The sequence below is a fragment of the Limanda limanda genome, chromosome 4 (genome assembly GCF_963576545.1).
Source record: "Limanda limanda chromosome 4, fLimLim1.1, whole genome shotgun sequence".
Lineage (NCBI taxonomy): Eukaryota > Metazoa > Chordata > Actinopteri > Pleuronectiformes > Pleuronectidae > Limanda > Limanda limanda.
In genome coordinates, this window is record NC_083639.1 from 12,644,929 (window position 1) to 12,663,349 (window position 18,421).

At 41.2% G+C, this 18,421-nt stretch overlaps 3 protein-coding genes across 4 annotated transcripts; 2 read left to right on the top strand and 1 right to left on the bottom strand.

Annotated features, from left to right (window-relative positions):
• The first annotated feature begins 18 nt into the window (after positions 1 to 18).
• nek4 (NIMA-related kinase 4) lies at positions 19 to 10,364 on the top strand. Its single transcript, XM_061069953.1, has 17 exons — positions 19 to 85; positions 1,984 to 2,047; positions 3,075 to 3,341; positions 3,429 to 3,626; positions 3,709 to 3,816; positions 4,082 to 4,236; positions 4,408 to 4,552; positions 4,937 to 5,584; positions 6,565 to 6,615; positions 6,730 to 6,864; positions 6,996 to 7,160; positions 8,004 to 8,070; positions 8,262 to 8,377; positions 8,536 to 8,627; positions 8,714 to 8,931; positions 9,002 to 9,138; positions 9,663 to 10,364. The coding sequence occupies exons 1-17, from the start codon at positions 69 to 71 to the stop codon at positions 9,759 to 9,761; spliced, it is 2,682 nt and encodes an 893-aa protein (XP_060925936.1). The 5' UTR covers positions 19 to 68; the 3' UTR covers positions 9,762 to 10,364.
• A 1,011-nt stretch (positions 10,365 to 11,375) lies between these two features.
• Positions 11,376 to 12,845, bottom strand: spcs1 (signal peptidase complex subunit 1). The gene is made up of 4 exons (XM_061069811.1): positions 12,708 to 12,845; positions 12,190 to 12,249; positions 12,017 to 12,103; positions 11,376 to 11,647 (listed from the first exon to the last, which is right to left on the bottom strand). The coding sequence occupies exons 1-4, from the start codon at positions 12,741 to 12,743 to the stop codon at positions 11,522 to 11,524; spliced, it is 309 nt and encodes a 102-aa protein (XP_060925794.1). The 5' UTR covers positions 12,744 to 12,845; the 3' UTR covers positions 11,376 to 11,521.
• Positions 12,846 to 12,943: 98 nt separating this feature from the next.
• Positions 12,944 to 17,211, top strand: glt8d1 (glycosyltransferase 8 domain containing 1). 2 transcript variants are annotated; one of them, XM_061069697.1, is made up of 9 exons: positions 12,944 to 13,005; positions 13,148 to 13,506; positions 14,121 to 14,219; positions 14,381 to 14,591; positions 14,684 to 14,895; positions 15,398 to 15,510; positions 15,594 to 15,760; positions 15,905 to 16,017; positions 16,206 to 17,211. In XM_061069697.1, the coding sequence occupies exons 2-9, from the start codon at positions 13,491 to 13,493 to the stop codon at positions 16,388 to 16,390; spliced, it is 1,116 nt and encodes a 371-aa protein (XP_060925680.1). In that variant the 5' UTR covers positions 12,944 to 13,005; positions 13,148 to 13,490; the 3' UTR covers positions 16,391 to 17,211. The 2 variants fall into 2 exon arrangements, with proteins under 2 accessions (XP_060925680.1, XP_060925681.1); XM_061069698.1 differs by having other exon boundaries at positions 12,957 to 13,005; positions 13,300 to 13,506.
• The last annotated feature ends 1,210 nt before the right edge of the window (positions 17,212 to 18,421 follow it).

Genomic DNA, 18,421 nt, shown 5'->3' on the forward strand with positions numbered 1-18,421 from the left:
GTGAACGGCTCTGCCATTGGTCGCCGCCCCCTCCCGCGTGACTCCCCGCCTGCTGCACTTGCAGACTGATGTACGAGTCCCCGAGGTGAGTGTCGCTCCGCCTCTGGTGAGAACTGCTGCACCACCCGGGTGACAACCAGCAGATGGGACTGGAGTCATGGTCACGTAACACTTTATATTGGCTTTAGATTGTTATTATTATATTGTCATTATGTTTTCCATTGACAGAGAAAAGCTTGACGACAGATTTGTATAACTTCTATAACAAACTTTGTTTTGATTTTGCAAACTAATTTAAGGGCCTAATAATTTCTACAAATACTATTGCAGGTACTCCTTTAACAAACACTTTAAAGGGATAGTTCAACCAAAAAGGAAAATGTACTCATTATCTGCTCACCACTATACATGGAGTATGGGCATGCAAAGAGAACAGAACAAGGACATAAATGGTCTTTAATGAAATTCAAATCATTGTATAAAATCAAGGTTTCAGCCAATTCCAATACAATTGAAGTTACCGGGGAGCGATTCTTCAAACGTAAAAAACAAACAAATAAACAGAAACAAATAGAAAATTTTATAAAATAGTTTCCATTTAATTCAACTGAATTGGATTTACCCCTGAAACTCATAAAAACGTTTAGTTGACTCAAACACACAAACACACCCACCTATCTGTCTGCAGTGGCTAGTAGTGTGGATTTTCATTTTGGGGTGAACAATCCCTTTAAGAAACACTTTAAGGCCAATATTTATTCATATTTAGTTATTAACCTTTCCCGTGCTTCTTCTTTACTTGTTTTATACAGTTATTTGAATTTATTTTATAAATTCTATTTATGTTCTTGTTTTGTTCTCTCTCTTCTCTGCCCATACACCAGTTAAATATGGGTTGGTCATCATTGGCCTTTGTTGTAACTTGTATATATTGTGAATAACAGAGAAAAAACAGTATAATCAAAGCCCACAAGGCTCAAATGACTGCCAGCACGAATTCTCCATGTTCATTCATCTTAATACTGAGAGCTTTTCAGTGATTACAAAGGAACTAGTGTAATCAACACTAGTTCGTTTATGTGGCGTCAGCTTGTGGTGGTTTAGTTCGCCATCTAGCGGATTATGTGACGCCTAACACATTTAAAATGTCGATCAGTTCAGATGCAACCACTAGACTGAGTACTTACTTAATTTTTTAAATGATTTGGAATAATATAGGCGGACAAGCAAATATTGATTTGCCTGTTGTCACTTTTACATTTGTAAATAAAGAATTCAGTCCTGTTTTCAGGAAGTGATAAACCTAGCCTACATGTTTATGTATGTGTGATTGACTTAGTTTCAACGTTAAGCTTTAGTCAATTCAGTGAACTTTATGGACATACAACACAAGAAGTGCACGGCACTCTGAAGTTGTGTTCTACCCAGCTCCATGTATACATATACAAAGGCAAGTAACTTGACACAACAAAAATAGACAAGAGCTAAAGACAAACTAAGCCATAACAGTTTAAAATATGCACGTCAATACACAGTTCTCAACCAGTTCTGCGAGTCTGACCAGTAGCTTGGTCCTTAATCCCAGAAGAAACGTTATTGTCTTCAAATGAAACACAGTTTCCCCTGTGATGGAGCTGCTGCAGTGTGCGGGTGTGGACGCTGGGTGGCGCTGTGCTGTGGCCGCTGCAGTGTTTGGGCCCGGACGGACCCTCTTGCCATCATCGTTGGCAGCAAGCAGACAGTTGCCTAGTGACGAACAACTCCAGACGGCTGCTGGCTTCCTACGTTTCCAAAAAATCTCGTCGCTGCCACTCAGCTTGAGCCAAGTTTCCCAAACACACCGATCTGTTTGTTTGGTGTTCACAGCGGGACTATGATGCGGAGTAACACGTAGATCCCCACCTCGGAGGGTCGTGCTGCGGGTTTAGCATCTCGGGTTAGGAGGAGTTCCTGATGAAGGATGAATAACTATATCTTCCTCAGGGTCGTGGGGAAAGGCAGCTACGGAGAGGTGCACCTGGTGAAACACAAGTCCGACCGGAAACAGGTGAGAAACGACGACAGCGCAAGGAGCTGAAGCACAGAAGTGAACATGTAACGTGTTGTTCACGGAGGTGTGTGTCGTGCTTCACATGTTCTAATGGACCCGAAGCTACAGACAGCTAGCCTGAAGTTAGCCAAACTAAAACCTCACAGCTTTGTTTACGCTGTTTGACATAATGTTGGACATAATCATGTTTAGACTTAATTTAACTAAATCACAGTTAGTTAAATAAACATATGTTAACACTATTACTACTACTGCTAATAATACAACTACTACTACTACTACCACTACTTATAATGATAATATATTATATTTATGTAGGGCTTTTAACAGTTCTCAAAGACTAATGAAAACAGAGAAGCACACATATGCTAATGAGCTAGTTACTGAAATATATAAATGCACATCATGAGCATACATGGACACATGGAATAAGAAAAACACATAAATACACATTAAAATACAAAAACAATAACACATTCTTAACATTCGCAACTAAACAAACAAACAAACTTAATCACACATTTACATATAAAATACCCATATCACACATAAAAAGCACTTCTTGATGGGAGGGTTTTGATTTGTTTTTGTTGACTGCAGGGCAGCATCTCTTTGACAGTTGACAAAAGCTTTTTCTTGTCTACAGTGTTCCTAAAGTAGTTCTTAAAGGGTTTGAAGAGCTATGATTGATTTCCCAGTACCCGTGAAATCGTAGCTGCTAAATTATTAATACTGATTGATACATTGAAAGATGTTCTGTTGTAAATAAATCCCTTAGACACACTAATGTCAGTGTGTCGTGGCTTTTAGAAATGTGCTCATTCATGTGTGCATAACTAACACTGACAGGATTTTCAAATCACAGATCTCCAACGGTCAATATAATGAGATCAGTTCATTGCCATCTGGTTGTAGACCTTTGTCCATCTTTGTTGCGCTTTAGTTTGTGAATTTGTCATGTTCATGCACTTAGGTTAATACTGACTGTAAATCACAGTAAATATGTAATTTCCTTCTGTTTCAGTATGTTATTAAGAAGCTGAATTTAACCACCTCCTCTAAGCGGGAGCGGCGCGCTGCAGAGCAAGAGGCGCAGCTTCTGTCCCGGCTGCGACATCCAAACATTGTGAACTACAGGGAATCGTGGGAAGGAGATGACTGCCAGCTCTACATTGCCATGGGTTTCTGTGAAGGTGGTGACCTCTATCACAGACTTAAGCAGCAGAAAGGGGAGCTCCTCCCCGAGAAGCAGGTGGTGGAGTGGTTCGTCCAGATAGCAATGGCACTCCAGGTACAGTATATTGTCCTAATGAAAGTGAGGTCCATGTTAGGTTAATATACACAAGTACAACATGTTTAAAGTCACTTTGCTTTTCAGTACATGCACGAGAGGAACATTCTCCACAGAGACCTCAAAACACAGAACATCTTCTTGACAAAGACCAATATCATCAAAGTCGGGGACCTTGGCATTGCACGAGTATTGGAGAACCAGAATGACATGGCCAGCACGCTCATAGGGACGCCATACTACATGAGCCCTGAGCTCTTCTCCAACAAACCCTATAACCACAAGGTATTTGGTTCGTCGGCTCTTAATGTGTATACTTTATTTCTCAGTAAGAATTGCTTCACACTGGATGTTTTTTTGTCTCTAGTCAGATGTATGGGCCCTGGGCTGCTGTGTGTATGAAATGTCCACACTTAAACATGCCTTCAACGCCAAGGACATGAACTCACTGGTTTATCGCATAGTAGAAGGAAAGGTGGGTTTCTTCCTTTTTATTTTTTAAATGAAGTATGCAATCTTTGATCTGTAATAAATTGCACAATGCGTTTTATTTTTCAACAAATTGTACTTCTCCATTTAACAGAAATCAATCTTTTTGAACACATCTGAATATGAAGTTTGTCTTTAGCCAAACTTTGGCTGAAGACAGTATGCTGTGTTTTTGAAACCTCATTATCTAGAAATGTTAGAAAAGTAGATTGACAATAATACATAGCAATTTCCCTCGGGTTTGTCATCAGGTGCCACAGATGCCAAGTAGATATGACCCCCAGCTGGGAGATTTGATCAAGAGCATGCTGTGCAAGAGACCCGAAGATCGGCCTGATGTCAAACTCATCCTCCGCCAGCCCTACATCAAAAGACAAATTGCCATGTTCCTTGAGGCCACCAAAGAGTAGGTTATTTCTATAAAGTTTACCATTTTGAACAAAAACATTACTTTTATTTTCATCTTCTCATTTTCTTTGGAATCGTTGTTCACTCATATTCGTCTCTATCCACCATATTTATTAGGTCTAGCATTATAAAACAGATTGAGTTGTTGTTTAATTTCTTTCCACAACAGGAAAACTGCAATATCAAGAAGGAAAGCTGTCAGCAGCCCTGGTGTTTGCAGAAGCAACAGTGAATCGTCTGTGGTATCATCTCAGCCAAAATCTAAGAGACAGCCTCGGAGTCCTCAGCCGGAACCGCTTGTCAAGGTGAAACAGGTGCGTGACTCAACAATAGCAAGACTGAGCACTTCTTAAATGTTTGACATCATCACTAATATTATTTAATAATTAGTCTTTTCTAAGTCATTCAAAATTAGAAATACGTTTGCACTCACTGAAATTTAGTGTGTCCTTTTCTTTGTTATATATAAATGAATATTGAGTCAATAGCAATGTACCATATAAATATTTTTTGTAATACTCAAAAATGACTTAAGTATTAAAGTAACTAAGTTCTATTCGTGTGTATTCATTCTCAGTATAATAATATGTCAGAAACAGCCTTGTGGATTTCATTGACCGCTGAAGAGGTCTACTTCAATCCAGGCAGGGAATCGTCAGTGTTTTATTATAGTCTCTGTTTTTACTCTGCATCCACAGAAAGAAGAGAAATCACAGCACTCTGAAGTTAATAATGGCGTCACTGACTCTACTCCAGTCCCAACAACTCCACCACCCAAACCTCCTTCACCGGATGCATCTCTGGCAACTATCAGCAACATCAATATTGATTTCCAAGGGCAGGAGGATGAGGACCAGTCGAAGAGGCAGGTGCACAAGCCCCAGTCGGCAGGTGATGAACATGTGACTCGCAGCGTGCACAAAGACAGCAAGAGAAGAGGGAAACCAGATCCTTCTCCCCCTGTCTCCCCTGTTAAGCTCCCTCTGAAGTCTGTATCAGGTGTTGTCAGCAGGGGAGGAGACGAGAGACGGGCACCCAACGGATTGTTAGACATTCAGCCACGGGCCACGCCAAAGCCCGGGGATACATTTTCTGTTTTTGGGGAGAAGCAGATGTCATATGTGGGTGATAAGGATGATACGATGGAGTTACTTCAAGAGGCTCACATGCAGAAGCCAAAGCTAGAAGCCAAGAAAGAGGCTGCTTCTTCTGTCTCTGAGAGCAGATCTGCACACACATCTAGAACAGAAACTGGCGAAGTGGGTGTGGAAGTGAATATGGACAACAAAGGTGACACCATTAATCTTCTCAAGGCGGATCCAACAGAACATGCCTCAGACACCCAAGTAAGTGCTGATAACAACTGAGCGATGTTTCTGCTGTTATCATGAGTCTTAATTAATTAGGGCCCGAGCACTGATCAAAGGTCAGGTGAGGCCCTATTGAAATTGTAAGGATTATTATTATAATTGAGATGAGTGTCATCACAACAAGATGGAGATAAAAACTGACTGAAGGATTGATTTTTCGTCACGCGGTGTGACCGTGGCGTGGCGTCAAAGTTTGATTACACGCCATTAAAACACAATGTTCTGTAACGCGGACATACATGGACCATGAATCCTTTGATGCTGAGCCGCAAACAAACAACTCCACTCCTGCAGTGTCAGTCTTCCTAGATCAAAGGAAACTTTATGTCTTGCAAAGGTCACGTCTCTTTCTCGCTCAGAATTGGGACATTTCCTCAAACCCTGTAAACATTGAGGTACACTGAGAGTCCACTGTGCATTGTCCTATCACCATCAAACTTCTGTCTCATGATCAGAGTCCAAGCCTGAACAGCTCTATGTGTCAATATTTCCTCAGTCATTATTTATTTTTTTTCAAGCAAAAAGCATGCATCGCTTAAAAATGCATGTGCACTAGGCTTTGCAGCCCTAGTTAGGGCCCGAGCACTGATCAAAGGTCAGGTGAGGCCCTATTGAAATTGTAAGGATTATTATTATTATTATTATTATTCAGGCAAATGAATTGGCTTTTTGAGGGCTTTACCATGCTCAAATTCTTACCAAAATTTGCAGAAAGTTAGAAAGTGGTGAAAATTTACGTATTCGGAAGGAATTTTCAATTTAAGTTACAGTTTAATTTATTTTTTTCTTCAGTGGACAACAAATAAGGAATGATTTGGCAGCACAAAAACATGGTTTTTTTTTAAACGTGATGGAGAAAGTGAAATACTGCAGCTAAAGGTGGAAGGCTACAAACTGAATATCTTCACTGTAACATATTCATTCATACATTATTTTTTTCTTTTTATTTCTTGTAGGAAAACTTAGAATCTACTGAAAAGTTGTTAGAGCCGTTCACTCCAACACTGGTAAGAATTATAAATCTTGCACTGTCTTGCTGACTGTGCAAAAATGCAAAAAACAAGTTGTGGTGATATTTCTTTCAACATTGGACGAAAAAAAGATGATTTGTTTTTATTTAGGAGCCCGAGATTGAGCAAACTCCCTTACCAGTCAAAAAGCCAGGACCGACAACTTTGTGTCAAACTCCCCCGCCCTCTGTACAACAGCAGCTCAGAGCGAGGGACACAAGAGGGACACAAGGGGATCAGGACAAGGTAAAGTTTAGTAAAGGATTTAACATTAGGTAGCTGAAATTATTTCTTTTACATATAATTGTTTTTTTTGTGTTCCAGATTTATGTAGATGAATTCAGGAGTTAATTTGTAATCTTGTTTTTTACGCCAAGGTGGCTGCTTCTAGACCTTTACCTCCACCTCCTGTTGAGAGCAGAGCTGTGGAGGAGAGGAAGAGGAGCAAGAGGAGCATAGAGGGCAAGAAACCTGACGTGGCGCCGACTTCCACACCAGTTAGCTCCAGTAAGAAGGGATTGTTACCACTTCCACAGGTAAAGGTACAGTCTTCCCCTTACAAATAAATACTGCTAAAAAAGTATCCATGGCTCAAAAACCATTCATAGACACTTAAATTAGCAAACTTTATCAACATTCCTGAAATCTTCAACAACGGTATAGCTCTCTGCAGTTTTCTCAAGAGAACTAGCAGCGACTGGTGTGTGCTGCCTCTTTGAGAGCATCCTGACCAGCTGCAGCATTGTGTGGTTTGGGGGCTGTGCTGCCTTGAAACATTATACCCTGCTACCTCATTCTCCTCCCTCCTGGACATTTACTACACCTGCCTATCCCGCAAAACAACCAGCATTGGTTGATTCCACCCCTCCCTGAAGAGGGAGCCTGCCACCACCCATGCCACCCACTACCTGTCCAGCAGGGCAGCCATTAGAACTTCTTATCTATCATACAAACAGACACATTCTCAGAAAACAAAGAAAAATTGTGTTTAAAAATAAATAATACAGAAAGTGCTGCTAATCACTTATGTGCATTACGTATTGCTTACACATCACACCACTATTATCATTAGAGTTTAGTTCTTGATCTGTGCTTTGGTATTGTTTCAACCCACATTTTTTCAATGTGGTATTTTTAGACTTTCTCTGTTTTTTTAACCTCTTTTACCTTTTTTTAAACCAAGTTTTGTTTATATGTGTGGGAGAAGCATCATTTCAATCCTCTGTCCTGTATATAAGACAGATTCAAGTTTTCTTTTAGAATACACTTTTTATCCAATTAAAAGATTTGATCACATTACTAGATACCCCCCTTAAAAAAATTCCTCCCTGAAGTCAACAGATACAGTTTGTGATTTGAATAAAATGAACTGGATGTTATTACAGGATCGTCCTTTGTCCGCCAGAGAGAGAAGGAGACTGAGACAGTCCCATGAATGTTGCATTCAACCAGGTACTAACTGTCTTTTCCTGACTGATGCCAGAACCAGAATGTACTTGCTTACAGACACGTTTACACTTAATCACATAAGAAACAAGCATGAATGTGCAGATTTTAAAGGAAATTATTTTAACCCAGCTCTATAAAAACAGAGAGTTTAGTTATTAAATGTTTTCCTTTTTTACTTTAATGCTTGTTACCAGGTGTCAATCCTGTAAGAAGAGCTTCTTATGATGTCACTTCCACTAAGGCTGAGTGCTACTATGCCCCAGTCACCAGTAGATCTGTGTCAGACACTATGGCTGGGATCATCAGTAAGGTACCGAACCCACCAGCACTGTCCCATTTAACTCATACAGCCATGAAACAAAACTGTAATTTCTGAATGTTAACAATACGAATGCACCTCATGAGGCTGATTTGTTACTATGTCATAGAGAACTTCATCATAAGTCTGTCTTCCATGCTTCATTACAGCAAGATAAGTTGCAGGAGCAAAGATCAGATGATGATGAATGCAGCTCATCCACGAGTTCCACAGAGCGTTCGGAGGGGGACTGCAGGGAGAGGTGAGTCAATAACATGAATTACAACTCATCTCCCCTTCAAATAGAGTCACCTGATGTGTATTCCATGATGTGTGGATGATCTACAGGAAGACCGAGTCCAGCGACATGCAGGATTTAGTCCATATGATGACACAAACATTGAGCATGGATGTCGGGCATGGTGTGAGCGAGGTGGACAAAAGCAGATTTGGTTCTACTACACTGCCAGAATTTAAACTGAACAGGAAATATCGGGACACCCTGATGCTTCACGGGAAGGCCCGAGAGGAAGCAGAGAACTTGTCAATCGGTGAAATACGAATGGGTAAGACACTATTATCAAACTCACTGGCCATCAGGCAGTCTGGGAGCCACTAACTTCCTTATGTTTGCAGAGGGCTCCCCATCCGGCCCAGCCAAGATAAGGAGAGCCATAGAACAGCTGAGGACAGATGTGGTGAAGGGCCTTGGGGTCAAGCTGCTGGACAAAGTGCTGGAAATCATGGAGGAGGAGGATGACACCATACGAGAAGTAAAAACCCTTAGTACCAGATCCATTCAGTGTGACTGCTATAGCTTGAAACCTCCAGTACTATTATGAAGTGGTCAGAAGGAGTTACTACTAATAGGAGCTGGGGCAGTGTGTTTGTTGGTTTGTTAATCACATGCTCAGATAATTATGGGATATTATGGTTCCCCTAAATTAAATTACATTAGATCAAGTACATTAGAAGCCATTAAGATAGAGGCCAGGTATACAAGTTACACACATATCAGCCGCACAGATTTTTTTTAATTAATTTGTTAAGAAAGTGGATGAACATATTATTTTATAGTCTGTAAGTTAAGTAAGACTGACTTCTTAGTTCATGAGAAGTTAAGATCAACTTGTTTAATATTCCCTGCCCATCATAGACTTGCTTGACCATGCAGTGTTAATACATTTGTCTGTAAAGAGCAAAACCCAGTTTACCTAAAACTCAAGCACTTACTTTACATGTAATTTGTTTCCCAAGTAACGTCAGTTGGTTTTTCCCTCCTCTATTTGTACTGCAGCTTTGCCTTCGTGACCAGATGGGGGATGAGAAATACCAAACATACGCTGTGATGGTGAGGCAGCTGAAATTCTTTGAGGACATTGCCTTCAAGGTTTAAAAATGTAGGAGCACAGAGGCTATGGGAGCAGAGACCTTTGAATTTTGACCATTCTTACATAGCATTTAAAGTTGTTCTCAACTGTAAATAGATCAACAACATTCTCAAAGATAATTAATTTCCTACCAAAAGAACACCTCACCTTTGTTTTGTGGCATAAAGCCACTTCCCTCTTCTGCTAGCATCTCACATGACAGCAGGTTTAATCATGAGATTGCAACCTTAGAATTTAGTCATATGAAATGACCTGTCAAATTAATTGTATATTTTTTTTTAATTCCAGTACAAACACACTTTGAATCCTGCATTTTCAGGATGCCTATGCAAAGATTTTGGTCAAGCTCTAACACCTTGACTCTCCACTTGGTTCGATACTCACTTGTTTATTTATAATGCAAACCAGAATTCTGATATTGTTTCACCTACACTGTATCTTTGAAGACATGAGATCTCACTTCTGCTTCTCTGTTGTATTTTCATACACACAGGAAACTGTTATGTAGATGTTTTATAGATATTAATGTTTAAATAAATTCCTACAAATCTTAAGAATTTTGTTAACACCAGCATTTCTGTGAAAGAAAAAACATTTCTGTGCAAATAATACAGTGAAAGACAATATTAAGTCATGTTGAATAAAAATATAAATACAGACTGATAAAGGGCAATCAGTTACATCATTTTCACAATAAATGTTGTCCTGCTGTATGCACTGATCATTACAACTTTTTTATAGAACGTAATGCATGAAAAGAGGCTCGGTGGAATTTAGAAATGGTGTCTTTACATAGTTTGTCCAGCAGAGCTCACTCTGGCTCCTTGCTTACAATAATCTCTGCACACTTTGCTGCACATAAAGCAAAGAACACGTCACAGCTGAGCTAACTCGATTGTGTAATACATTACTAAAAAGCTAAGAAGGAACAACATCAACGTTTTCCATCTTTCAATATTACATATGCACTGGGTCAAGAAAGAGAACTCAGAAATTACCTGGTTTTCAGTATTAATTGAAGTATGGATTAACACGGGGTGATTAAGATAATAGAGCATGAACATGTTTATCATGCTTTAATTGAACTTACTCATGCACAGTGCTGGTGCAAAATGTTAATGAACGTCAGGTTTTAAAACTGGTTGAACATCCTTTGGCAGAAACAACCTCAAACAAGTTTTTCTAGAAGCTGTGGATCAGATGTGCACAACGTTCAAGAGGAAGTTCGGAACATTCTTCAAACAGACCAGCTTCAGCTCTGCCATATTCTTAGTTAATCTGGAGCGAACTGCTCTGAGCTCAGTCCACAGCATCTATTCAGGATTAAAGTCTGGACTCTGACTGGACTATTCTTTGTTTCAAATAATTCTGTAATAGCTTTACGTCATTTTTTAGGGTCATTGTCCTGCTGCAGAACCCAACTGCTACTGAGCTTCAGCTAGTGGAGAAACACTGACTTCATCCTGGGCTTTTTTAATTTGTTACCTCCAGTGGACGTGTGTGTTTATACAAATATATGAAACATGTTCGTCAATATTAATGTCGGATTTTTTAATCCCTAAAAATCCAGTCTCTAAATTTCTACTAAATACAAATGAAAACACGGCATTTATAAAATGTTGACTGTATCAGATGTTTATTATTTGGACACAAGGATTTCATGACTGACTAATAAACACTGTAACAAAGTTTTCATCCTAAATGCTTCCAATAATATCCCTTATAAAAAAAGATGCATTAACACCTGGGCACGGACACTTTTGTGCTACTTGTGCTTCTTCTTCTTGAGGCTTTCCTGAGGCTTCTGGCTGGACTCCCCGCTGATCTCTGGCAATGCCGGCTGCCAGGGCAGAGGATTCTGTCTGAACATGGGCCACGGAGGCAGGGTCAACTACAGTCGAGGACAGATACAGAAAGATGAATGATTTAATGTTGCCTGTTGGTCTTGACAGAAACATTTTGTTATCTTATCATCTTAGGCTTAAAACACATCAATGTCCTCACAAATTGATATTGCTTGTAAGTTTAAATACAGATGTTCACTCCTGAGTGATGGTGGTTTTGAACTCTTCTTTATGGGCAGAGAATGACAAACACTTCATAAACAAATCGGAACAATTAAATGTTATTTTATATAATAGCATTATATTGATATATACATTTAATCTTTGTAATATTGCTAATAATGACAATTATATTACGATAATTATTGCTATTGTTTTATTACCCAGACCTACAACAACATAAAGCAACAACTTACCACACAGGACACAGCAAAGCCGCCTAAGACGATGTACACTGTCCAGCCAAACTGTTCAATGATCAGACCGTACACGAAGCCAATCACCTGGGGAGAAGGACCAAAGGATAACAGTTAACTCTCTGAGACAATCCTATTCAAGCAGCTGGTTGGCATGTGTCCCGGTTAGTTACCGCTGAGAGGAGGATGATTCCTTGGAAAATCTGTTCAGCCAACTTCTGGCCTTTGTAATCCTGCAACACAACAAGCAAACAAACACAGGACAGAAGGTCAGTACAGTAAACATGGTGGGTCACTTTCAGCAAATGATTAGCTGTTGACATTTAAAGGGTTTATTTAACTAGCTACACTAACCTCAGCTGCCCTGTAAATAACACCTGGGTGATATTCACCCATGATATCGTGGTTGCACTACAACAAGTACCGTTATGTTTACTGAAGAACTTCCGGTGTTTCACACTAAATATCACCCAACAGCGAACAGCCAGTTCAACTGTGTGTTTAATACGTGCATTCGCTGAGTTAGAAGACTGCGCTGGTTGGTTTCTGGTGCTGACACACAACTTGATCAAGCATCTGTTCCCAGTGTAACCACAGCATCCACCAGCTTACGTTAGCTCAACGGAGAAGCATGGATGAAACACGGCTAGCATGACGCAGCTCCACGTCACAGGAGCCACCGGGATCTTACCATGTGCGAGGGGATGGACTTGAATATCGGCAACATCTTCGCACTTAGAATGAAAAAGATAGATGTGAGGAGACTTCGGTCCGAGCGCCTGCAGAATGATGCACTTCTACTTCCGCTCTCAGAAAAGATACGTCACGTTATGAAGGACCCATCCGGGTACTCGTAGAGGCTATAAATTGCGTCAGCTGCGCAGGCGCACAGATCTATAAGGTACCGGGATGAGGCTTCAGTGCTGTGCTTTGTTGAGAAAATGTATTGGTTGTCGGTGAAAAGCTAAATCGGCTTAAATAACTTGCCTGTAAGTATGATGATCATTTATATTTCAAGGATACAGTATTATTACTCTGTACTGCGTTATGAATATATATGAATCACTAAATGCAACTCGCAATATGTGTTTAGGCTTAAAACAGCAAACTATTGCGATTATTTTTAAACAGGCAAACACCAGGGCAGCTATCACTCCGTGCAGCCGTTCTGGAGGATGAACTCGGTGATGTTGAGTTGGCACTTTGGCTTCAGCGTAATTTACTTTTAGCCGCCGGGTTTGTGTTTTTTTCTGCGGAGCTGACTCCTTCGCGCCACGTTTCAGATTGAAGCGTCCGAACCCACGTCTGGGATCTAGGTCATCTGGTTGAGAGCTGCTGCTGGAGCCACACAGCGGTGCAGCAGCTGAGGCAGCCCGGGTTCACCTCGGTCCTCAGGGGGAGCTCGTCCCGTCAGGCTGCGGGTCGGGAGAGCTTCCACAGCTTCCTCACAGGAGCTGGAGACACGGCGGGCATCATGACGCTGAGGAGAGGTGAGTCTGTGGATCTGCATCGCTGAGACATGTCCTCACTGCTGCTGAGACAGTGTGGACTCATAACAGTTCTTTGATAATGTAATAGTGGAAAACTAACATTGCTTTCCAGGAAACAGCGGTTCGGTCCCGGATTTTGTTGCTCTGTTGTTATTAAAGGGATAGTTCCCCCTAAAATGGAAAATGCACTCATTATTTACCCAGCTCTATGCCTATGGAGGGTTTGAGTCCACAACACACTCAAACACTGGAGTTTCAGGGGTAAGCAGCGTTGCAGCCAACACAAATGAAGTAAATGGTGAGCACTTCTTCAAACGTTAAAAAACAACAACAGAGAAAAACACATAATGCCTCCAGACTGCTCCTGTGGTGTCATCCAAGTGTAATAAACCCAGACATGTTTCTGGCCTATATGTCTGCTGTGATCCACGGCTACAGAGCAGGATATCAGAGGACATTTACCCCTGAAACTCCTTAAGTGTCTTGGAGACTCAAACAACGCCCCCCCCCCCCCCCCCCCCCCTCCATCGACATAGCAGTGAATAGATAATGAGTGAATTTTAATTTTTGGGTGAACTATCCCTTTAAATTCAATTGTTGGACGTGTGTTTCAGTAAACGCTGTCGTCCTGCTGCTGCTGGCTGTGGCCTTCCTGATCATAGTCCAACGAAATCTCCTCAACCTCAGCGACTTTCTACACAAGGAAAACCCAGGTATGTTCATCTCACTACTGTGTGCCTACTGCTCCTTAACCCCCCCACATCCCCCTCCATTCTAGGACATATACTCTATTGCTATTGTGTGTATTCTGTGCTTTCCCATGAAGCCACTTTCTCATAAAAACCACGTCTGCCCCCCCCCCCCCCCCCCCCAGATGCAGGGGCGATTCTTCCCTTCGAGGCCGAGCTGTCTCCGGCCCTTCAGCTGGAGTCGGCGAGGAAAGGAGAGGAGATCCCTGTCCTCATCACTGCTGCCGAGGAGAGACTCGGTGCCGTGGTTGCTGCCATGAACAGTGTCTACCAGAACAGTAAAGCCAATGTTGTCTTCACCATCGTGACCTTGAATGACACAGTGGAACACCTAAAGTAAGACAGTGTCAAGCATTCATAGTATTCCACTTCCTTGAGGAGGTCAGAATTGATGTTGTCTGACACATTCAATTTTTTTTTCCCGACAGAGCGTGGCTAAGTGAGACCAAGCTGAAAAACATCAACTACAAGATAGTTGTTTTCAACCCCGAGCTTCTCAGTGGGAAGATATCCAAAGATCCTCAGACACCGGAGGCTGCAAAACTGGTCAGACAGTTGACTTTTGCCAGGTTTTACCTGCCTGTATTCTTACCTGAGGCAGAGAAAGCCATTTATTTGGATGATGACATCGTTGTACAAGGTAAGACTCCGGATGGAGGAAGAGATTAAACAAGGAAATAAAACTAATGAGTATTGTTCAGCTTCTTGTTATTCACTATTTTCAATCATTAACCCTCAAAATTCTCAATGGTATGGCTGGAGCCTTTCACAGACACTTTGGTTTCTGTGTTTAAGTTTGCAAATTTGACAACTTTTATTTTACATAATAAACGATGCAGTTCTATGTAAAAAATGTATTTTTCTCTTAATTCATATTGTATATATTTGGTTGTATTTATGAAGCTCTGTATAATGATGTTATGTTTAAATATCACCATAAAATATAAAGCCTCAATTACATTTCTTTGGTTGAGGGGTTTGATAACAACATTTTAGGAACCTTTCAGCCGATATATATCAGAATCAGTATCGTCCAAATTCAGCATCAGCTTCCAAAAATCCATATTATTTGGAGAAAAACAGATATGTTCTCTGGATCAGAATTAATGAATGGATTGTGTCCTGTTTCTTTGGGATCTCAGGGAACATTCAAGAGCTTTATGAAACCAACCTCAAATCAGGACATGCAGCTGCCTTCTCAGACGACTGTGATTCAGCTTCTGCTAAGGGCATTGTGAGAGGGGCTGGGAACCAGGTAGGCACGTCTGGCATGAACTAAATATTTTCAGTGATTTAAAGTCAGTATGGTGAAACTTGATTATGAATATTTCTCAACAGAACAACTATATGGGTTTCCTGGACTTCAAGAAGGCGTCAATAAAGAAGCTGGGCATGAGGGCCAACACATGCTCCTTCAACCCGGGGGTCATCATCGCCAACCTGACTGAGTGGAAGAACCAGAACATCACCCAGCGACTGGAGCACTGGATGGAGCTGAACACACAGTAGGTTACTCACAGTGGTGAAATGAAGGTTGGATGGGAGCTGAATTTAGGTAGGGGTAGAAAATATTATTTCAGTTTTGGTTTTACTTTAATTTAACACACATTTAAATGGAACCGTGAATATACATTTGTTTGTTTCTGCAGGGAGGATCTGTACGGTGAAACAATGGCAGAGAGCGTCATTACTCCTCCTCTCCTCATTGCTTTCTACAAACGTCACTCCAACATTGACCCCATGTGGCATGTCAGGCACCTCGGTGAGTTCTGCTCAATAAGAGCCAGCGAACCAGAGGCAGTAGATCAAATTGATTTCACATTTGGACAACCCTAATCAGTTACTGTTTCTTTGAGGGGTCAGGGGGACACCTCCACACATACATGTACTGGCAATTGACCTATGGTATGAATGTAAATGCTCATGATATGGCTGACCTTTGTTCTGCAGGTAATACAGGGGCTGGGAACCGCTACTCCCCGCAGTTTGTGAAAACTGCCAAACTCCTCCACTGGAACGGACACTATAAGCCCTGGGGCAGAACATCGTCTTTTACTGATGTTTGGGACAAGTGGTTTATTCCAGACCCAACGGGCAAATTTCATCCTGTGCGAAGACACGAGGGGGACAGCTAGACTGAAAACGGGACCATCCAGATCAGCTCAGACCACGCATTGTGATACCTCAGGAAATACGTACGGCCTTGTCACTAGCCAACTCTCCGTTTGAATTCTGCCAAACCATCCTCTGAACATGTTAACCTGTGTACCCACTTTTTGCCTATACCAAGCTCACCTTATCCCTTCCCTTGAAATAGCTTTGACTCTCATTTCTCTAAATATTCAGATTAACGTTTGAAACCTGAGAGATTTGCTGAAGAGGCACACGCTGTGTTTTCAGGGTTTCACCCTGAGCAACATTAGGCTGTTGCACCTCACCACTGTGACATGACTACACATAAATACATCACTCCGATGCAGCAGTAAAAATCTGCGACACTTTAAGATCACTTTGTACAACATTGCTCGTTTTAATCTCAGTAGGTATGTTTACCTGCAGCAGCTCGATGGTGAACTGTATTTTTATTTGAATACTTAATGCGATTTTAATGTAACCTCAGATCTGATCGTGCAGCAATGTTCATTATACCTACTTCAAAAATGTTCTCTGCAGTTTTCAGATGTCTGTCTGAAAATGGCATCATACTAATCTTGCTAAAGCCTCACATAGTGAAACTCCGCTCAAAACTCCCTTTGGAAAAGTCATGAATTTTATTTCTATCAAAAGCCCATATCAGCGACGTGTTTTAACACTTAGCTTAGGAAGAACATAATGTTTGCATACTATGCCTATGCATGATCATTTATCAAGTTTTTTTTTACAGATGCTGAAAAGCATGGAGCTCGCTGGTGTAAATACTTTTTAGAGTGCGGAAAATAAAATACATTTTTAAGCACTTATGTCTTGTGATTTTCATTCCCAGGCACCTTTTTTAAACCAGTGCATTTCAAAATTACATGTGGGCCAGCTTTCTATAAAAGCACCTTGGGTTATGGTGCTGTCGTCCTCAACGGCTTCATGGCCATGTTCACCGTCTTCTGGATCCTCAGTGGTGGAAAGTAACGAAGTAGAAATAATTCGTTTCTGTACTTAAGTAGATTTTTCACATATCTGTACTTTACTTGAGTATTTATTTTTCTGACGACTTTTTACTTTTACTCGTTACATTTGAGCACAAATATCTGTACTTTCTACTTCTTACATTCTCAAAACTGGCTTGTTACTTGAGCAGCGGAGGTCGGCGCCGCACGACTCCTCGCACTGCGCACCTCTCTCTCTCTCTCGCTCACTCGCTGCCCCCTCCCTCGGGAGATGTGCAGGTCCGGGCGCGTGTTTGCCGTCGGGGTGGGGCAGCGCGAGAGGTTGGTCTATCCCTCAGCAGGTTCACCTTCAGAAATCTTGTTAACTTTTACTTCCTCTAGAATAGTCCAGTTTGATCGGCTCCGCCAGGGCCGTGACCGACTCTTGAGGGGCCGGTCGGAGGAGGACCTCACTAAACCATCCAATGGGGAGTAGCGATGTGTGTGGGCAGGGACTTAATCAACGCATGCACATTCCCCATCCATCTATTCCCTTTAGAATGATCCAGGTGCTCATGCAGGGGCTCGGTTCAGTTCAGTCTTTAGTATTCTGTCTGAAATTTGGCAGCAAAACGAGACTGTGTCCAGTGATTTTTTTCTTCTCTGTACTAGCCCTGTGCAGGCTGTTTACAAAAGAGAAACTATCTTATTTTGTGTGCCTAGTTTCCCTTTGCTGAGTTAGCATAAGGGGCATTGTGTATCACTCCTGCTACTGATGAAAGGTCCATGTTTAGTGATATTTACAGAATGTTTTAGTGGTCATTCTGTGGTTTATTAATGTTCTTGGGCAGACACAAGAGGAACTTGTTTAAAGTTGATTCGTTGTTGTCTCTAGAAGTTCAGATGCACTGGTCCATTACTATTTGAACCTCAGCATCTAGGGTTCAAAATTGGTAAACTTATACATTATATGCATATTGTTGTTATCATTTTTCAGTCAGTTGAAATAAATCCTGAAGAGAACAATTTGTGGGTTGTTTTGTGTCTGTATAGGCCTACTATAAAAAGCACTTAGCATTTTTAATT